Consider the following 19,407-nt stretch of genomic DNA (forward strand, 5'->3'; position numbering starts at 1 on the left):
TTCTTTTGTTCTGGGAAGAGCATTGTACAGGAAGTAAAACAAAAATCAATCCGTCAGTCAATCTGAGAATAGCCCAGAAGACATTAGCTAAACCTGAAGGGAATGGTCTTGGAAAAAAGAATTTCCAGTCTTTTAAATTGTGAGTGCTATTTGCTGGTCAAGCAATCATTGATTACCTTACAGGAAAAAGCCGTAAACAATGTTATGAAACAGAAGACTACCTACTTTCAAGAGATTACAAAGGAGTTAATCAGCTAGGTGTACTTCAAGACATTTGTGTTATTATATATGGAAACTTAGAAAATGGGAGATATTGAAGGACCTGTGAAAATACCATAAAATATAAATGCATATGGGCTACATATTTTTCAATTTATTTGCAAGGCTGGCTTAATGACTATGGCATGGTATCAGTGGTTACTCTCATAATGCATTAAATATATAGCTTTAAATGATTTTTACAAGTGAAAACAAAACTCTGTGTTCATTTAATTCAAATTTTATTGTGGATATAATGAGGAATCAAAGATTGTCCCTGTCCTCAAGGTGCTCATTGTCAAGTAGGGGAACAAACATTACAAGACAAGGGAAAATGCTTGGATGGCAGTACCCAGAGAGCTGTGGGGGCCCTGCAGGGACGGGGGTGGGGGGGTGGAGGTGGGCAGGAGGGGAGGGTAGAAATGTTCGGAAGGGACACGGAGGAAGCGGAAGCAATGCCTTGGCTGAGACTTAAAAGTTTCAACGTAGGGAGGGAAGAAGGCCCAGTGGAACCCTGTGTGCAGACAGGAGGCAGGAGAGGATGCGGTGTTTTCAGGGACCATGGTGGTCCCAGGATGAGTATAAGGCAGTAAGAGATGGATACCCTTTGACAGAAAGAAGGAGTGAATATTGACTCTATAAGTACTAGTTACTTTACATCATGATTGCCTGTTTACTCAGTTTTTACATTTCTGTAGGAACTGTTTGTAATCTCTTTTTTCAGTCACCCCTGTGTTACTTATGGAAATATTATCATGCCTGTCACTGATGAAACATATTAGGAAAAGTGAAAATGTATTCATTAAAGTGCTTCCCTTTGAAGGATATTGCAGCTACTGAGAGCTTTGACTATCACTAACACCTTGATGGGCTCTAAAAAACAAAGCATCCAAGTAGAAGAAAATTATATTATGAATACTTGAAACTTCTATCATTCTCCTATAAGCGACTGACATCATAATTTTCAACAGTTATGCCTTCAAAATCTTTGAGAGGGGTCAAAAAGTCATTTTGCAGATGAAGAAACTGAGGCAGACAGAGAGTTCTTCCTGGTCTTAATGTGAGAGACTGGAGTATATCAGGGAGATTATTGCTTTTGATTGTATCAGATTTCTTAGTCCCATTTTATACTGATAAGTTTCAGTTTCTTTGGTAAATCCCAAAGTGGGAGGTGTCTTGAGATTTGTTCTTTTATCTACTGGGAATATGTCACGTGGTCTTCATAAAGTGCTCAAAGTGCACGGTGCTGTAAGAAGCTGGAGCAGCAACTATTTCTGACTATTTAGTTTAGAAGAAAGGACTTGCAGCATTGATTATTCATGAAGTACTGATTGTGGAGCTAGTTTATATCCTTCAGAAGTCAAGAGTATATGATATGAGCATTTGGATTCTTTTTAATCACAATTCATCATCTGTCTGAAGTGTCTTCGCTGGATTCTTCTTGTATAAGAAGGACATAGCTTCCCGCATTCCTGCTGATGCACTTGACAGCACTGCCAAAGCAAATAAGACATCGATTAAGGCAATACATAAATAATAAATAATCTGTATTCCATCTTTTCCCTGGTTACATGGCTTTTAATAAATTATACAAAGAAGGAGGATACTGGTATTTTGAATCTAACAGGCCTGTTATGCATAGCTTTCTGAAAATAAAAATAAAAAAAATCTACATGAGTGCTTCCCCTTCCAGATCCCTAAAATGTCCATCTGTCCCATTGTCTCCTCCACATAGTCCACATAAAATAGTTGTAACTAAAGCTATTACTGAAGTTCACGTTTAATACCTATAACTGAAGCTAGGATAGAAGACATCAGGAAATAATGAAAATAACCTGCAATTTTAATTTTAAAAATATTGAACAGATTAAAAAAAAAAAATCTCAGAAGACCAACTACATTTACACTAGATGCATTATTAAAAGCACAATGACCTTTAATCTCTCTGCACTAATTTTTCCAATTATAAAAGTTATATGTGTTCATAACAGAGTATTTACAAATATATGAAGAATAAAATCAACATGACCCATTATTCTACTTCCCATGTAATACAGTTCTTGCTAAAGTCATTGTTCATGATACGGATGCACCATCATTTACTTAACCATTTCCTGTTATTGGCCATTTTGGTCATTAAAATATTTTTTGCCATAATGAGCTTGTTTATATATAAATTTTTGACATTTCTGATCATTTCCTCAGGATAGGATTCTCAATGGGATTACTGGTTCAAATACCATGAATTTTTTGGGGAAGCTTTTGATACATGTTCATGAATTGCTTTCCAAGAATGATAAGGCCGAATAACACTACTCCCAGCAAAGTATAAGGTTGATGGTCTCATCACGTGCTCACTAGCAAAGCATGGAGTTTTAGTTTTGCCAATTCAATAGGTGATAGTCTCCTTTTAAAAAGATACCTAGTAAAAATAGCTTTTCATCACAGTTACAGAGGAACTGTAAATACCATTGTAGTCCACCTAATACAGATCTAGGTATCAGCATCCCACTGAGACAGTATGTACTGAGGTCCTACTCTGAATAAGATGCAGGCCAGCCCTTTAAGGAGTTCACAGCCATGGCAGAGTTTAAAGCCTGTGTGGATAGATTCTGTTCTCCCTCCCTCGCAGCCACAGCCCACAGTGCTTAGGGGAAGGCAGATGCCAGACCCTGTGCCCCACCTTCTACCCATCCCCATCACCCTGCTCTGCAGCAGCCATGTGAAATGGGCAAGCCCAGCAGAAGCAGGTTAATGAGCTCTTAGCTCAATGCTTGGGCCCCAGAGAATGTGTCAAATATATTTGCTTGTGCGTTTTCACAACCACTTATCTAGTTGGCTTACACATTTTGTTCATTGAAAGGGACAGGGAGAATACATATTTCTTGTAAGTTTATGCCTCTGGTCTTTTTATTCTATGTACTATTCACAAATAGAATTTTGTAGTTTGTATTTACTTGGATATTTACATTTGAAAAGGAAATCATCAAATAAGCCAACTCTCTGTAAAGGAAAGAGAATTCTTAATATCCAGTGCATGCTATCTGCTCTTGTCATTTACCCAAGGATCTGTATTAAAGTATATCTTCTTAGAGTAATCTTTGACCTTCAGGGGATATTATACTGTAGGAAGTCATTGTTTGAATGTATATATATGTATATACATATTCATAGAATATATGTGTATTGAATATACATATGAATATATATGTACTGATAATACATATATATTCTTAGACACTAAATTCATCAGTTGTTCATATTTAAAGATAAGGGAGTAACTTCTCAGAGTCTCTGTCTAACCCAGTGTTTCTTTCTCTTAGTCCTGGTTGGCCACACCACTGTCTCTTTCTTTCTAAGTCTCCAAAATTATTGACAGATGTCTTCATGTCTAAAAGTTCTTGAGAAAAGTACAGTCCAAGGCAAAACTTCAACAGATCTATGTAATTGCACTGGTGAGGTCAGGGAATTCAATCCATCTATGCTTTGATAAAAGGATAAAAAGTAATGACATACCATAGACTGATGGCTGGAATTAGTAATAAAACAGCGGAGAGCAGAAAGACGAAGCCTTTGTACCAAGCAACAGTGGCTGAATAAATTCCGTTGAAAGTAGAAACTGCAGTGATTCCGCCAAGTGTTTCTAAGAAAGCGAGACAAGCGAACATGGTGCCTGTTTGGGGTCAGGGTGTGGAGGGAGAGAGAGAAAAGGCTGAGTTACAAAACAACAAACAAAAATAATGCAGAAAGTGGCTACTCAGTGAAAAGTGCAGCCCTGGGGGCACTGCTTGGTGAAGGAAAGCTACTCCCTCAAAATCCCTGAGAAGGCAGTCACCCGTTTTGTGGGTGAAGAAACGGAGCTCAGGAGTTCTCCCTGGACCTGGTGTGAGAGGAGCTGGAATCAGTACTTCCAGGGTCCGTGCGGCAAAGCTAAAAGGCACTGGAAGCTGAGGCGTGTGGAATCTGCCGCATCTCCCGTCCCTGCTACAGCCTAAGACGCAGCCCCACCTGCCCCTGAGGTTCGAGGTGCCACCTTCCACTCTCAGTCCCTGCGCTAATCTGGGACACACCTGCAGGGGCAGGATGGCTCCCAGGCAAGCAACGTCCCACCCACCGGCCCTCTGAAAGGTCAAGTCAGATCTGGCAAGAGTGACAGGCAAGGCAGAGAGATAATCTTCTTACCATACATTCTGCAATTTGAATTTGATCTCTTCCTCCAGAGTAACAAAAAGTTCAGTCACACGAGATTCCTGTGTGACTCATCAAGTAACTACATAAGTGCCCGGTGCTCTAGTGAAGGTTATGCCACAGTCTGACATTGAGTGATTCTTTAAAACGTGTATTTTTCTGTCTTATGTGCTTACAACTGGCTCCCCTCTGAGGGGACTCTGCTGTCCTTCCCGCTTGCCACATGCCGAGTGTGGGAAAGGGCAGGCCATGGAGCATTGCTTAAGAAGCCTGAAATGGCCGCATGGTCGGCCCAAGCTCACAATCAGAGAAATGGTCATTATTCTACAAGTTTTGAATTTAGTCTGGAATCCAAGACCATACTGACTGAAGAGTGAAACTTCCGAAAGACAGCTGGTCATCTTGATGTGCTTTTTTTCCTCTTTGTCAAATTCTGCATCACTACAATTGTGGCTGTTCTCAGCTCTCTGTGGCTTCTGTGGCATAAGTTCCTACGTAGTTTCTGCAGACTCTTAAAACCATTGCTTGTTCCCTACTTTGCCAAGTTTACTTTTCCATGACAAATTGTAATATATTTTTCTTACAGACAGTGCAAATCCTGTAAATAATTGTGTTTGATTGGACTGATAGGAAGGAAAAGGGCAAGCTTGAGGATCTAGCTTGGTTATAGTTTACATGTCTAGACTTTAACTTTCCCCATGGTCTTGATCTTTTAGACTGTGTATTGATTTTTATCTATTTAAACTTTCACTTTATTATACATATTCTCATACATTGCTTCAAAGTCTTCACTGAACAACAGGACACATGTTCATAAAACAAACATCTCTATGCAGAATGCTGGGTTATCAGAGATATGTCTTCTTTTGACCAAAATGAAAGTTCTGTCAATGTCAAGGGCACATATGCTTTTTTCACTGCTGTGTCCCCAGGGCGTAGCTGTGCTGGCACCTGGTAGACATTTAATATATATTTGTCAAATGAATGAATAAAAGCTTCATTCAAGGGCAATTACCAGTCATCAAGTAGCATATGGACTTACTGCCTCTATGATTTATGACAATACAGGAAGTTAGTTTAATTGGAAAGAAGTTCTCCTAGTTATGTATCTACGTTATTGTTTCATTTTATTTCTGATCCCTTGCTACAGCCGGGGACAGGTGGTATGGTGCTAATCCTATTATGCAGCCGCTTGAGTCCTTTCTTGTTGGGAACTCGGTCAGGCCGTGCTGTGTTCTGACAAACAACCATCTCATGAAGTAGCTCTAGCTTGTTGCTGAACTTCCCTGAGCAGCACAACTTATGATTACTTCATTTCTTTTTAGTGCGAAATTATATTCCGTTGGACAGACACACCTCATTTTGTTTATTCATCAGTTCATGGACATTTGCATTGTTTATGCTTCTTGACTATTACAGATAATGCTGCTGTGAACATGTGTGTACAAGATTTTGTGTGGACATGTGTTTTCATTTCTCTTTGGTATATACCTAGGAGTGGAATTGCTGAGTCATAAGGTAACTCTGTTTAACTTTCTGAGGAGCTACCAAACTGTTTTGTAAGACGGCTGCACCATTTTACACTCCCACAGCAGCGTATGAGGGCTCCAGTTTCTCCACATCCTCGCCAACACTCCTTATGGGCTTTTTCATCTTGGCCATCCTGGTGGGTCTCACTGTGGTTTTCATTTGCATTTCCCTGATGGCTAATGATGTTGAGCACTTTTTCATGTGTCTGTTGGCCATTTGTACATCTTTGGGGAGATGTCAGTTCAAATCCTTTGCCCATGTTTTAATTGGATTTTCTTGTTATTGCTGAGTTTTAATAGTTTTTACATATTTTGGATACAAGTTCCTTATCAGACGTACGATTTGCAAATATAGTCTCCCATTCAGTGGGCTGTCTTTTCACTTTCTTGATGGTGTCCTTTGAAGCATAAAAGTTTTTAATTTTGATAAAGTCTAATTTATCTATTTTTTCTTTTTTTGTTGTGCTTTTGGTGTCGTATCTAAGAAACCATTGCATAATTCAAGGAAGCAGGTAGGTTTTTACATACTGTAGTTTCAATATTCCTAAGTGGTTTTCCAATTAATCCTCATCACACAATCTATAAACAGCTGTGTGAATATGTGCTACATCTTATGAGTGGAAAAGAATCAAGAAATGTATTTTCAACCTTATTGAATTATGCAGTCTTCTCCAGTGCTGACTAAAGGGCCATAAGTACAATAGCATAATTATGAATTATTCATAAACACTTGATATGAACATTTGCACCAGGCTAAGACATGGAACAAAAGAAAGCTCCAAGGTCTCATCACATTCATATGATCGAAGCAGAAGGAGGTCAACCACATATGCCTAGTATCTAGCAAGTACCCAGTCCTAACTAGAGATTTAATTTTTGTTTTCCTTCTGTACTGGTCATTCCCTGTCCTCCCCTTCAGCTGTTGGATCTTCTGTGCCCTGCTCTGTGCTCGGGAGGCTGACCCCACAGATATTATGACTTGGACTTCCTTGGATTTGGTCAGTGGGGTCCCGGAGGAGAAGGCTATGCAGTTTCTTCTCTGCTCCCTCCCTCCTTGGGCCGTCCTCTCCTCTGTGCTGCCCTTCCCTGAAGTCTCTTGATTGCATCAGCTGAGTGGGATGCTGTTTTTTCTAGGACTCTGACTCAGGCCCAGCTCTGACATTTGGGGGATCCAGCGTAAGAATACAATTAGAGGCCTACAAGTTCTAAGTATTTAAAAGTTATAATTCTGGGAGTTCCCTAGTGGCCTAGTGGTTAGGATTCTGGGCCTTCACTGATGTGGCCTGGGTTCAATCCCTGGTCGGGGAACTGAGATCTTGTAAGACGTGTGGCACAGCCAAAAAAAAAATAAAGTTATAATTTTGACTAACAGACTGTTAACTAAGGTATGTTCTGTCTCCCTACTCTGAGAAAATACCTTCCTAATGATTTGGAGGTCAGACACAAACTTAGAATTCTCAGACGTTTTAGAGTTCCATGTGGAACATGACAGCCCTGGGAGAGCTGGCCCTCACCCTCCAGTCCCCAGCCTGCAGGCTGCAGCCACCCACATTGTATTCTACCTCTTGTTCTGCTCAGAAAGGGTCATTTACACGTGGGTGTAGACACCCCACCCTGCAATTCCAAGGTTGGGCCAGACCCTCCTGTAAAGAGTCACCCTTTGGCTACCCCTTTGGTGTACAGGAGAGCACACTGGGGTCACAGTCTACCCTCAGAACGGGTCTGAGAAAGAGGATCATCAAGGCATTCACTGGATATGAGCTGTTCAGCTGGGAGTTATGGGGACCCACGTACACGTACCCAGAGCGTAGCCTAGAAGGGGGGAGTGTTGTGGGCTCCCAGGGGGCATATCTCCTGGCCGTGAGGCCTCCTCTCCCCTTGGGGCGGGGCAGCTCCAGAGAAAACCCTCTAAAGCACCAGGCCCCGGGCAGGGGCTCCCTTGCTTGAATATAAGCCCCCCTAACACAGCCCTTACCAATTCCAAAGGAGTTCCGTGCAGAAAAAGGGTTGTAGAATATCCTGAAGAATCAAACACTGATTGTACACAGATATGAGTTGGTACAGATCATAGATTCATTCTGTTCCTTAAGCAAATTAAACTCACCTTGTTCAGTAGAACGAACCACTTTTGATATCATGGACCGTAGAACAGAGAATGGCACAACAGTGAAAAGGAATGGCAGCCTGACTGTGAGAGGAATAGTCGGAAATTACTGGCTGAATCAGAAAACTAAGGGTCCATTTTAAAGGTGGAACACTTAATCTCTAAATACTTCATTTTCTATAAGCATCTTAACTCATTGCATCTAACGGCTAAATTAATTAATGGTAGAATTCTGTTTAATGAATTAAGATAGACTATAGACAGGTCAGTTTAAGATTACTCTCAAGTTTAAGTTTACTCTTAAATTCTTATTCTAGTGCAGAGAACAAGAGTTCATGGAAGTTACAGGTCCAGATCTATATAATCTGCCACTTGAAATGGATCTGTTTCCCTAGTTATTAGAGTAACGTCATGTTTAGCAGGTTGCGACTGTTAATAAATTTTTTGTTTTCTGTTTTTGCTCCTTCAGACTTGGCATTCTCATCGTTAAAATTCTTTTATTATATTGATCTACTTATTGGTAAATTGGTTTCTTCTTGCTTCTTCATCTTTGTGGCTGAATAATTTCACGAACACAAGTTGCCTCTGCTCTTAAATTATGACCCTTAATAGTAGCATTTTTAGTTATATGACAAAATGGTAAGATATTACATTTGCAGACCACTTTAAGTTTTCAACATGTTTTCACATATATTAACTTACTTGGAGTTGGCAACTCCAAGGGAAACAGGGAGGGAGAACTGGCATTTACTGAACCCTTGGCATTGCGCTAAGTGGTTTACAGTTATCTCTTCTAATATTCGTTATAACCCTCTGACTTAGGTACCACTATGCCCATTTTATAGATGAAAAAACAAGGGCTCAGAGTAGTTCAGTAACTTGCCCAAGGTCACCTAGTGCTGTAGATGGAAATTAAGCCCAGTTCTGTTTGGTCACTCTGCTTCCCTGCAAGGTAGCAAGAGGTTAACACTGCCTTTGTAGAAAAAGACTAAATTGGATCTTTCTTGAGGTCCCACTTGAACAGATCCTTTAACCCTTTCAAACACAGTATCTCACTCAAGCCCTAGTTCAGGAAGCAGTCCTATTTGCCAGAAAGTGATTCATCAAAAGCCAATTCATGAAATGACCAATTTGCTGAAAGATCAATTTGCAAAATCTTCTTGAATATATTCAATGAATTTTTTTAATGTATCTTTTGAGTATACTTTAGACAGTTGTCTTAAAATTGTAGCCTTCTTAGCATCAGTTTAAGAAATATTCAAGTTGGTGAATGCTATTTTGAAGGACTGATTCACAAGAAGAATGTTCCTCAAAACAATTTTTTGGCAAATGTGCAAATTTGGAAAATTGTGGTTATTCAACTTTTTTTTTTTCCTTTAAAGTCAGTTGGTTTTCAGCTTCTGGAAAGCTAGCTTTAAACACATTACCTTTACTTGAACTAAAATGCATTAAATAGAGAATTTTATATTAAAGTTTCTCACCCAACAGACTAAATTCATTTTATGTAAACATCAATACACAGTTCTAGGCTACATTTGTAACTTACCTAAAAACATCATCAATGTTGTTCTGGCAAAAGCAGTCATAGCCATTCCTACCATGGTGGTAAAAATTCCAATGAAGGCCATGTGAATATCTTCCATACAATAAGAAAAAAGCCATATTCCTAGGAAACTGCTGAAAAAAGAGACACTACCCAACGCTGATCCATAACCTATTAAAACTTCATCCCAGCAGAGCGGTGAATCCAATTCATAAAGGATAAAAATGGGGGAAATGCCAGCTGTCACGAAAAAATAAGTGATCATTGTAAAAAGCAACAAACAGAGCAAAGATCGTTGCTCACCAGAATTATTTTTAAAAAGCATGTAAGTTCGGTAAAATAAGTTTTTAAAGCCTTCAGTCCATGATACAGAAACATTCTGAGATGAAGGCTCTTTCATCGAATCCTCAAGAAAGAATAAAATATAAATCAAGTTAACAGTAAGAGCCATAGTAGCAATTAAAAATGACCACACAAAATCTAGTTCTCTAATAAAATAGCCAGAAGACAGTCCTGTTAATCCAGTGACAATTCCAAGCAGGAAGTCAATTATAGCTATTCGAATTGTTCTTTGTTTCTTTTCTTTACATTGATCAACTATGTAGGCAAAAGAGGCTCCCAGAAGTGTGGTGTAATTGCCACAAAGTGCAACCAAAAAGGTAGATGCAATCAAAAGCTGGATTGGAAAGGCAAAATAGGAAAGCAAACAGAGCCAAGCACTGTTTGCAAGAGCACCAACAGAAGATAAAATCAAAGGGAATCTTCGTCCTCCGTGGTCACTATGAGACAGAAGCACGAATGTAGACACGAGAGCAGGGATGAGCCCACTCATGTCCATCTGCAGATTAAAAAGAGACACTTTTTTCTCAACTTCCTGCAAATAAATAAAAAGAAGACAAAGTGTTTACAGAGGCTTATACAATGTGCCTAAAAATACCCTGGCACATACTTTTTCTTGATATTGCCAGTAGGTCAGGGATGGGGAATCTCTAGTGCATGGGTTTGATGTAGCTTAAATCTTCATCCAGTTCACAAAGCAAATGTCAAGAGGTGATACAATCATCAATGCTCAGTCACAATATTCAAGTACCACAGTGGAGACATTAATCCATAAAAATAGAAGTGTGTGTATTGGTGTATGTCTGACTTATATAGAGGATCCACAGAACCCAAGGCCTCAGGGACTGGTTATGTAATGACCTCTCCTTCTTCTGTGAACAGTTAGCACTAAGAGATCATGACCACTGTTCTAAAGCAAGAACGGTACCCTTTCCCATGATACACCTTTCTGCCTAAAGGGGAATGAATATCACATGTAAACATCGTGTCTGATAGGCCTTTATTTAGATAGAGCTCAGCTGTCCTTTTCATGTGTCTCCACAAATATTCCTTTATTTACTAAAAATTAAGATAAAACTCGAAGAGGAGCTTTGTATTGACTAAAGATGGTAGCATGCCATGAACTAAGGAGTGAGCTAAACTCAACTTTCCTGAGGCCCAAAACAACTACGTACACGTGGATTGGCAGATGTAACAATCGTGACACTAGGTACATGATGGGAAGAACTTGGGGTGATTTAAAAGCATTTTCTTCTCACCACTTTTCTGTATTTTCCAAACTTTATATTAAAGGATATGTGCCGTTTCTATAATGGAGATTACTAAACTCATTTTAAAAAAGATTTATTCATGTAATATTTAGAAAGCACCCTAAAAACCACAAAAATATGATTAACCACAGAAATATCAGATACTGAATGGCTTTTTCAAATAGTGAGCCTATTTTTATTTTTATATATTTATATAATTCAAGCCATTCCATGTTGCCAGGAGATGTTCTGGTCACTCAAACCCCAAACTTCAGTCATCTTTGCTTCTAGCCTTTCCCTTCGTCCATGCCCCCCAACACAATCTATCCTGTCCCGCTAAAGTTGCTCACTTTACCTTCTTGATGGTCCCATAGTTGCCACTTGGATGACAACTCCCATTGGTTTTCACCTGGACCACCCTGGCATCTAACTGGTCTCTTCATTCAATTCAGAATATAATGTCAGTCTTACCACTTTGCAGATCACAGACACTACTGTTGGGCACATGTTGCATAGCACCACAGCATACTATCGGCATGTCTCTCGCCTGCTCAGAAGCTGCAGTGTCTCCCCACTGCCTGGGAAAGTCCACACTCCTTAGCCTGGCATTTAAGGCCCCCGAGACGTGGCCTGATCTCATCTTCAGCGTTATCCCCACTCTCCCCCCAGATACGGTCTATGCTCCAGGCACAGTCCATAGTCAGGTCCCACTTAGATTTGCCTGAAATTCTCAAACGGGTCATCACTCCTTTTTCTGAACCTTCTCGTAGAACAGTTATCATTCCCCAGCTGTATTTTTTTGTGTATTGATTAAGAGCTTGAGCTCTGGAGTCAGAGGAATCTGGATTCAAATACAGTCAGTTCTGTACACCACAGTTTGAGTGGTCTTTAAAAACACACATCAGCTCGTGTCACTCCTCTGCCAACCCCCCAGTGGCTTTCCTTACACTGGAATAAATGCAAACTCCTTGCCACGGCGAGGGGCGACCCCACGTCACGGAGCCTCTGATTCATCTCCCCTTCCTCACTCCTCTCGGCCGACAAGCCATTCCACAAACCTCCATGCTACTTGCTGTTCCCTCTGCCTGATCGTTGCACAGCTCACTTCCTCAGTTCAAAACCACTTCCTCAGAAGGGCCTTCCCTGACCATCACTCAATCCAAAGCAACCCCACTAATCCCGCCCAGCGCTCCAGCCCCTTATCCTTGTTGTTCTTCTCCTTAGAGACTCACCGGCTCCTTGACAGGAAATTATATTTTATTCGATCTGTGCATTGTGTGACTTCCCTCCTACAATCTAAGCTCCCAGCTGGGGTGAAACCTTGTCCTCTTCACCATAGTATCACCAGCTCCAAGAACAGCGCTTCTAGGGAGGGTAGGTACTCAATAGACAGATTGATTAACTGAACAAACCATCGAGTAAAATAGGCCTCTGTAGCTTGCATGCTCTGTGTGATCCTGACCAAATGGCTTGTCTCTGTAGCTTCTTCATCTGACCAGAGGGAATGTCAACAGTCCCAATCTTGCAGGCTGTCAGGAGACTTAAAATTAAAGTCAATATAAGGTGCTCCACACAGGGCCCTCATACAGTCAGTGCTGTTTCATTTTTACTAGGTTAGATCTTTTGAGCACATCTTTGTATCTCCTACAGATACAGAAGCCATCAAGTAAATATTTATTGAATAAACAAATAAATGAAACAGTTATCGTTTAATCAACTCCTCAGCAAGATGTTCCAGTGTGGGGTTCCTCCTCCCATTTCCACGCCTCCGCCTAAGTCCTGTCCCCTCCTTTTTTCCTACTGTCATCCCAACCCAGTCTGTTACACAGACTACTCACCTCATCTGCAAACCATGTTGTGAAATTCAGATCTTAACAAACTCAAAGCATATTTCAACCATAAATCAATGTTGAGACAGAAGAAATTGTGTTTGAACATTATAAACTCTGGAGAATTTTGTGCTATGTGTTATAGTAGGGTAGATGGGAGAAATCAGAGTAAAAAAAAAAAGCTATTTCCTATACAAGATTGAACAGAATGACAAGGTACTGAGACGGGGATAAACTAAGGAAAGGGCTATCAATTTTAAGGAAGGCACAATTTCATAGGCTAAAATGCATATATTAATTCCAGTTGAGCAGAAGGTATTCCTTACCTGCTGGTAACCAGGGATTGTGTTATTAAAAGGTTTATAAATAAATTCCTGAGCGAGAACAACTTCATGATCTGTTGGGTGACCCGAAGTTGTCCCCTCAGCGGCAGAGTCCCTATCTTGAAAGCTGCCTGAAGAGAACAGGCCACAGTGGCCGGTGTAACACTTGAAAACCAATCATTTACAAGGGAAGGAGAGGGCGGTAAGGGGCTTAAAAATTCCTTCCTCCACAAAAGTCAATAGACATCCCAGAATTCCCTACTCTCTGCCCTTTGCCAAGAGTTTCCTTCCACAGCCTTGCCACTTTGTTAAGAGGCCTTTTAGAGATTAATCTCATCGCCCAAGAGAAGTATGTAGTTGTACTTACAGTCACAGGGCTCAGAAAACTTGAAGATTTGAAAGATAGGTTAGATCAATAGCCATATGAATATATATGTTATATATACCTTAACCCCAGATAGATTGAAAAATATGACTTTCATCCAAATAGACTTTCAAAATGTTAAATATAAGTGAAATCGCTACGATTATTCTGATATTTGTACCCTGAAATTCATGACACTATCTTGCGTACCAATACGTATGTAAGTGTGTATATTTGTTACGTGGGAAGGTTAAATAAAAACAGCATAACAGAGGTTCAACACGTATTCTTACACACAACTGATCTTTTGGGAGAGATCTGAGAAAAATCTGAGCTGAAAAAGTCATTTATTTATTTTATCAGGGGCTGACCCTGTACTATGACATCTCTTATTTTTAGGGTTACAAGAACAGTCCACAGATCTCTAAGTGGAAGCTCACAGAACAGGGAACATTTGTTCTCGGATTTAAAGGGGGCAGAATATTCTCTGAGAAGCTGAGCAGGGACAGGATCCAGGGAAGGGGTCAGAAGGAGGTGTTCCTCTGTCCTAAGGAGCGAGTGGTGAGTGGGTCGCCACGCCCTGTCCCAGTTGTGGGTGGGATGGTTTCTGGTTCCCCAATCTTAGAAGAAGCACCTGTAGCTCTAGCGCACCGACTGTAAGGCAAGGATCTAGGGCAGTATGTTCTCTTGAACATTAATCCAGTGAAACAGCAGTCAATCGATCAAAAAATTTGGCAGAAATCTTCAAAATGAGACCCCTGCTCTGGGCAGTGGGGGGCTTTCAGCAGCTGGGTTAGGCAGGGAGCGGGGCCAATACTCATCACCTGCACAGTCACAGAGGTCACCAAAGCAGCTGGACCAAGGCCCGTCTCCCGTCACTCTAGAGGGTGAGGACAGCCGACCTTTCCAGACACTCAAGTCCTCTCCTCTGTCCCTCCCACTGCTCCCAGGGGGCTGGTGAAGGAACTCACAGTATGAAATGGAGAAACTGATGAACCTCTGGAACCTTCTTACTCCCTGGAGATATATACGTGTAACAGGAAACATTCTTAAAGGGAGACAAAGCCAAGAGGCGAGCCCCTTGCTGGCCCTTCTGTTTTTATGACCTCACTCTAGGCCAGAACCTTGATATCTGCACGGCTGTTCAGAAATAATCTGTTCTTTTCTCCATGGGTGCAGATGACTCAGAGTCCCTTAGACTCTTTTCATCTTTTGACTGGGGAAGCAGCACCACTCTTTTGCCATCATAAAATATTCCCAAGGGGAAGAGTTCAAAGTTTACAAGTGTGGTTGTTTTTCAGGCATGGCGGGGGGGGGGGGATTTCCAAATCTGGATGCTCTCTCTGCTTTGCATTTGGACACTGGTAGACTGGTAAAGACTGCCTAAGGGAATGGAGACTGGCGCCCTACCTCCTAGGGGAGGAGGCTGGACCTGGGGAAGGAAGGGCTCTGGAGTATCTGGCTGAACATTTTGTGTCCTCAGAGCGCAAGTGGGTGCTCCCCACCCCCCATATCCTCACACAGATGCTCCTCAGCACTAGGGGGTCAAACTGATTTGATAACACCGAATGATGGATGACGAATGCCACCCTCACCCCATGACAGACCCTGGCGCCGGGCCCACAGTCTTCAGGGATGGTCCACTTTCTGGGGTCACTGAAAACTGGGTCATGCCCGTGAAGCGGAAGCGGGTAGGGAGGAAGTGGGCAAGGGAAAGGCAGGACCCATGCTTCACCCGACCCCTGGCCACCAAGTACCATTCCAGCCTGCCCTGTCCCAACTGTCAGGCTTTCCGTGGGGAAGAAGAAAGGAGACAACCACGGAGGAGATGAGACTGCCCTGACATTTTCTGAGACAAAGGAGAAGAGCCAGTGTCACAGAAGAAGGGGGTTTTAAGTAGAAGAGGCAGATTAAAGGTGTCAGGAAGCTTCAGACAGAAAGGAGAATAAAGGCTTTTGGTTTGGGACTTAGGGGTTTTCGTGTGACCCTTAAGAGATCAATGTATGAGGAGTGCAGGATCCTCTTTCCTTTAAAATCCTGTTGCACATTCCCTTTTTAATACATGTTAGGAATATTTTAATTTCTTACCTCCTGGAATGTGAAAATTGGGCTGCTTTTGTTTTTTGCACACTCAGAAACATTGCTATCGGGTGCAATGCTGTAGTTGCCTGTTTCCTCCCATATTCTCCTGTACACGTATTGTGTTGTCAGTGGAGCAGTCAAAGTCATAGCAAATACACTAAAGCAGATGGCAGGTTCCACAAATGGAATCTTCATCTTGCTTGGGTAGGTAGCTGAAATTCTATTAAGAAGAAAAGGAGAGAGATAATCAGTTGCACTCTTATCTGAGAGGCTAGATTTTCAATGATGGGGAAGTTGGGGGAACTTTGTGGAGTACACAAGCAAACTAGGGAACAGAAAGCAGTAAGCACTTCCTAAGACAACAACAACCTCAGACTGTCATACTTACCATTTTTAAGAGCTGGACCTTTAAGGACTCAACCCGCCCTTGAGATGATTCTTTAAGATAGTCTTAATAAGCTGTCTACCACTTTGGCTATCCAGTGGTCACACTACAATTCCCACACTGAATACTGCCAGCTGGTTTTCATAAGGGAAACAGTGAGGTTGCTCTGGGGACGAGACAATTACGTAATTGTTTATTATTGATTTTGCTGCTTGTGAACAGCGGACAGGAAGGGGGCCTTTAAAAAGCAGCTTCCAATCGTAAGGGTTTGTTTATGTTGTTTTAACTCACCCCACGGTCACAGTCTTCCTGCCGATCTAGGCGCGGGTCTGACCGTTTTCGGGGCCGGAGTCTCGGGGGCTGTCTCTTTTCAGGGGCTCCTGGGCAGCAAGTGCGCACGGAGGCTGGGTCTGCGCCGCCGCGCTGGGATGGGAAGGGGAATTGCCGCTGAATTCGACCAGATGCACAGGTCGGGAGACCGCAAGCCTGATTTTAAAGCAAAACAGGAGAGGGCACTTCCGCGTCCAGAGTGACAACGGTGACAGTTCACCACGCAGCCCTCGCTCAGCTCCTGAGTGGCCCTGCGGGCTCCGCCCGGCGAGCTCCCGCGGGGCCCGCGCGCCGGGCAGCTGCTCCCTGAGCCGTCGGCGGGCTGTCGCTGGCTCCGCGGCCCGGCCTGCGCTCGCTATGACTCAGCTGCGCCATCCGAGCATCGCCTCCGGCCCAGGAGACGGGCCTCGGGGGTGCTGGTACCCCGCCGCCTGGGCGGTCGCTGTCCTGCTTTCCTGCGACTGGGCCCCTTGGCCGGCACCCCCGCGGGGATTGGTCCGCTCCGACGTCGCTCCCGAGCGCCCGCCCCCGGAGGCCCCAGTGGGGCCGCCGCAGCCGGCAGCCCCGGGGTTCGTGCAAGGACTCTGAGGTTAGAGAGCTTTTCTGGGTCCAAGTATCACTTCTCACGGAAGCACACAGGAGATTTGTTGCAGAAGTAACATTTTGGGATGCAGGCCACTGAAGCATCCGTGCGGGCCAGGCAAGTGCTCTGAGAAACGCAGAAGAGGGGGACCGGGTAGGGACGCCCGTGGAGGGTGCGGGAGAGAGAGTGCTTCTGGCAGGGTTAGCCGGGGTCTGGAATGTGGTCGCTGGCTCTTCTTGGTGATGCAACCTTGGGCTAATTACTTCATCGCTATGAACGTCCATTTCTTTATCTGTCAGGTGGTCATTAACAGCCTTACCGGATCATTGTGATGAAACCCTCGAGCTATGCATACAGCACATCCCCGGGGCAAAGGAGGGACAGTACATTCCCCCCAGCAAGCCCACCAGGAACACACCTGAAGATGAACGAGCTGGATTTACTACTTCTTGTAAGGGGGAGGAATGCATTCACAGGGAACCACGGGATCAAAAGCTATATTTTCCAGGGCAGAGGTCTCCAGGAGAATTTTGAAATTTTATGTTTTCAGTTTAATGACCTAGAGATTTTAACGTAAGCATATTCTGAATTGTCTTGTAATCAAGTACCGGCACTTGATGTCACCTGTATTTGTATTTCCACTTATGATCACATTGGCTCCAAGTAGAAGTACTTTAGCAATGTCAGAGAAAAGAGGTGGACTAACTATATAAACGATACACCCAAGCTAAATGAAGACCAAGGATGTCATATCATGTTCAAAACGTTTTATAGTATTCCAGTAAAACGTGTGGGAGAATTGAGTTACCACCTGACACATGAATAGACATACTGATCTCAAAAGAACCTGTGCTGTACCAGGCAGTGCTATATTCAAGTGGCAAAACCAAAACAGAATATAGTAGCTACTAGATTTTGTTAGTTTCAAGAAGAAATGGCTTTTAAGCTTCTGATAAAATCAGCAAAGTAAGATGTGGTGAAAAGATCTTAGTTACACTAAGCAATGACTGCTAAGTAGGTGATTGTCAATACTGTGCTCATAAGAGTTTAATCATACAACTCCAAGCACAAGTTGTTGAAAGACAATATTATCTGATCATATGACCTTGGTTAATAATATGCCAAAACAGACCTGGATAGGTCTTATCTACCTGAGAAATTCATAACCTAACTTCAATGCTTGTCTTTCTTGACCTCTGTTGCCTTGGATGCCATTGACCAAATTTCTCCTTCTTGAAATATTATCTCTCTTTGGGTTCCATGACACAACTCGATCTTTCTGTCACCCTGACAGCGCCTTAGCTTCCTCAGTGGGCTTGCTTCTCCAAGGGTACTGTTTCTCAGGTTCCGTCCCAGCTCCTCTTCTGCCCTGTCAGTCACATCGACACTTGTGATCAACCACCAGTATACCCATCACTCCCAAATCTCAAGCTCACCCAGTTCTCTTGAACTTGACACCCAGAGCTTCCACCCGAGTATTTTAAAAAAACACTGCAGACTTTAAAATGTCCAAAACATATACCATCTTCCTTATAAATCCAATTCCCTCCTGAAAACCCTGTTTCAACTAATGACATCACCTGTCCAGTCAGCAAAGTCAGAGACCTGGGAATCATAACTGGCTTTTTTTTGGCTGTGTTGAGTCTTCGTTGCTGCCTGCTGGCTTTCTCTAGTTGCGGAGAGCAGGAGCTACTCTTCGTCGCGGTGCGTGGGCTTCTCCTTGTGGTGGCTTCTCTTGTTGCGGAGCACAGGCTCTAGGCACGCGGGCTTCAAGAGTTGTGGCACACGGGCTTAGTAGTTGTGGCTTGCGGGCTCTAGAGCGCAGCCTCAGTAGTTGTGGTGCATGGGATTAGTAGCTGTGGTGAACCTGTGGCATGTGAGATCTGCCTGGACCAGGGCTCAAACCCGTGTCCCCTGCATTGGCAGGCAGATTCTTAACCACTGTGCCACCAGGGAAGTCCTGTACCTGGCTTTTTGATCACCAAATGCTGTAGCTTTTATGTCATAAACATAACTGGTATGATTTATACCTCTTTTAGGTGTGTGGCTATAAGGCAAGTGGGCCCCTGGATCCAGAGCATTTGGGCTGAGCGGCAGTTTTTCAGCTTGTCCGAGGTTAGGGCTTTGTCTCGCCATCAGCCCACTGGTGAATGGAATCTGAAGGTTGCTGGGGAGGAGGTGGGCAAATCTGCAAAGAGCCCAGGGATTTCCCCGGTAAAGAGTCAGAAATCCTGACTCTTCCCCTTTGGGGTTTCAAGTTATTCTAACACTTGTGATGTGTTGGGACGGTCCTAGTAAGC

The 19,407-nt window shown here is 42.9% G+C and overlaps 1 protein-coding gene across 1 annotated transcript; it reads right to left on the reverse strand.

The window, feature by feature from the left end:
• On the reverse strand, nt 1-17,248 carry SLC46A3 (solute carrier family 46 member 3). The gene is made up of 6 exons (XM_082859547.1): nt 16,486-17,248; nt 15,816-16,029; nt 9,626-10,496; nt 8,080-8,163; nt 3,775-3,931; nt 1-1,751 (listed from the first exon to the last, which is right to left on the reverse strand). Exons 2-6 carry the CDS (start codon nt 16,002-16,004, stop codon nt 1,667-1,669), a joined length of 1,386 nt encoding a protein of 461 aa, XP_082715673.1. The 5' UTR covers nt 16,005-16,029; nt 16,486-17,248; the 3' UTR covers nt 1-1,666.
• Nucleotides 17,249-19,407: the final 2,159 nt, after the last annotated feature.

Source organism: Leucopleurus acutus (genome assembly GCF_964270905.1).
Source record: "Leucopleurus acutus genome assembly, chromosome: 18".
Classification (NCBI taxonomy): domain Eukaryota; kingdom Metazoa; phylum Chordata; class Mammalia; order Artiodactyla; family Delphinidae; genus Leucopleurus; species Leucopleurus acutus.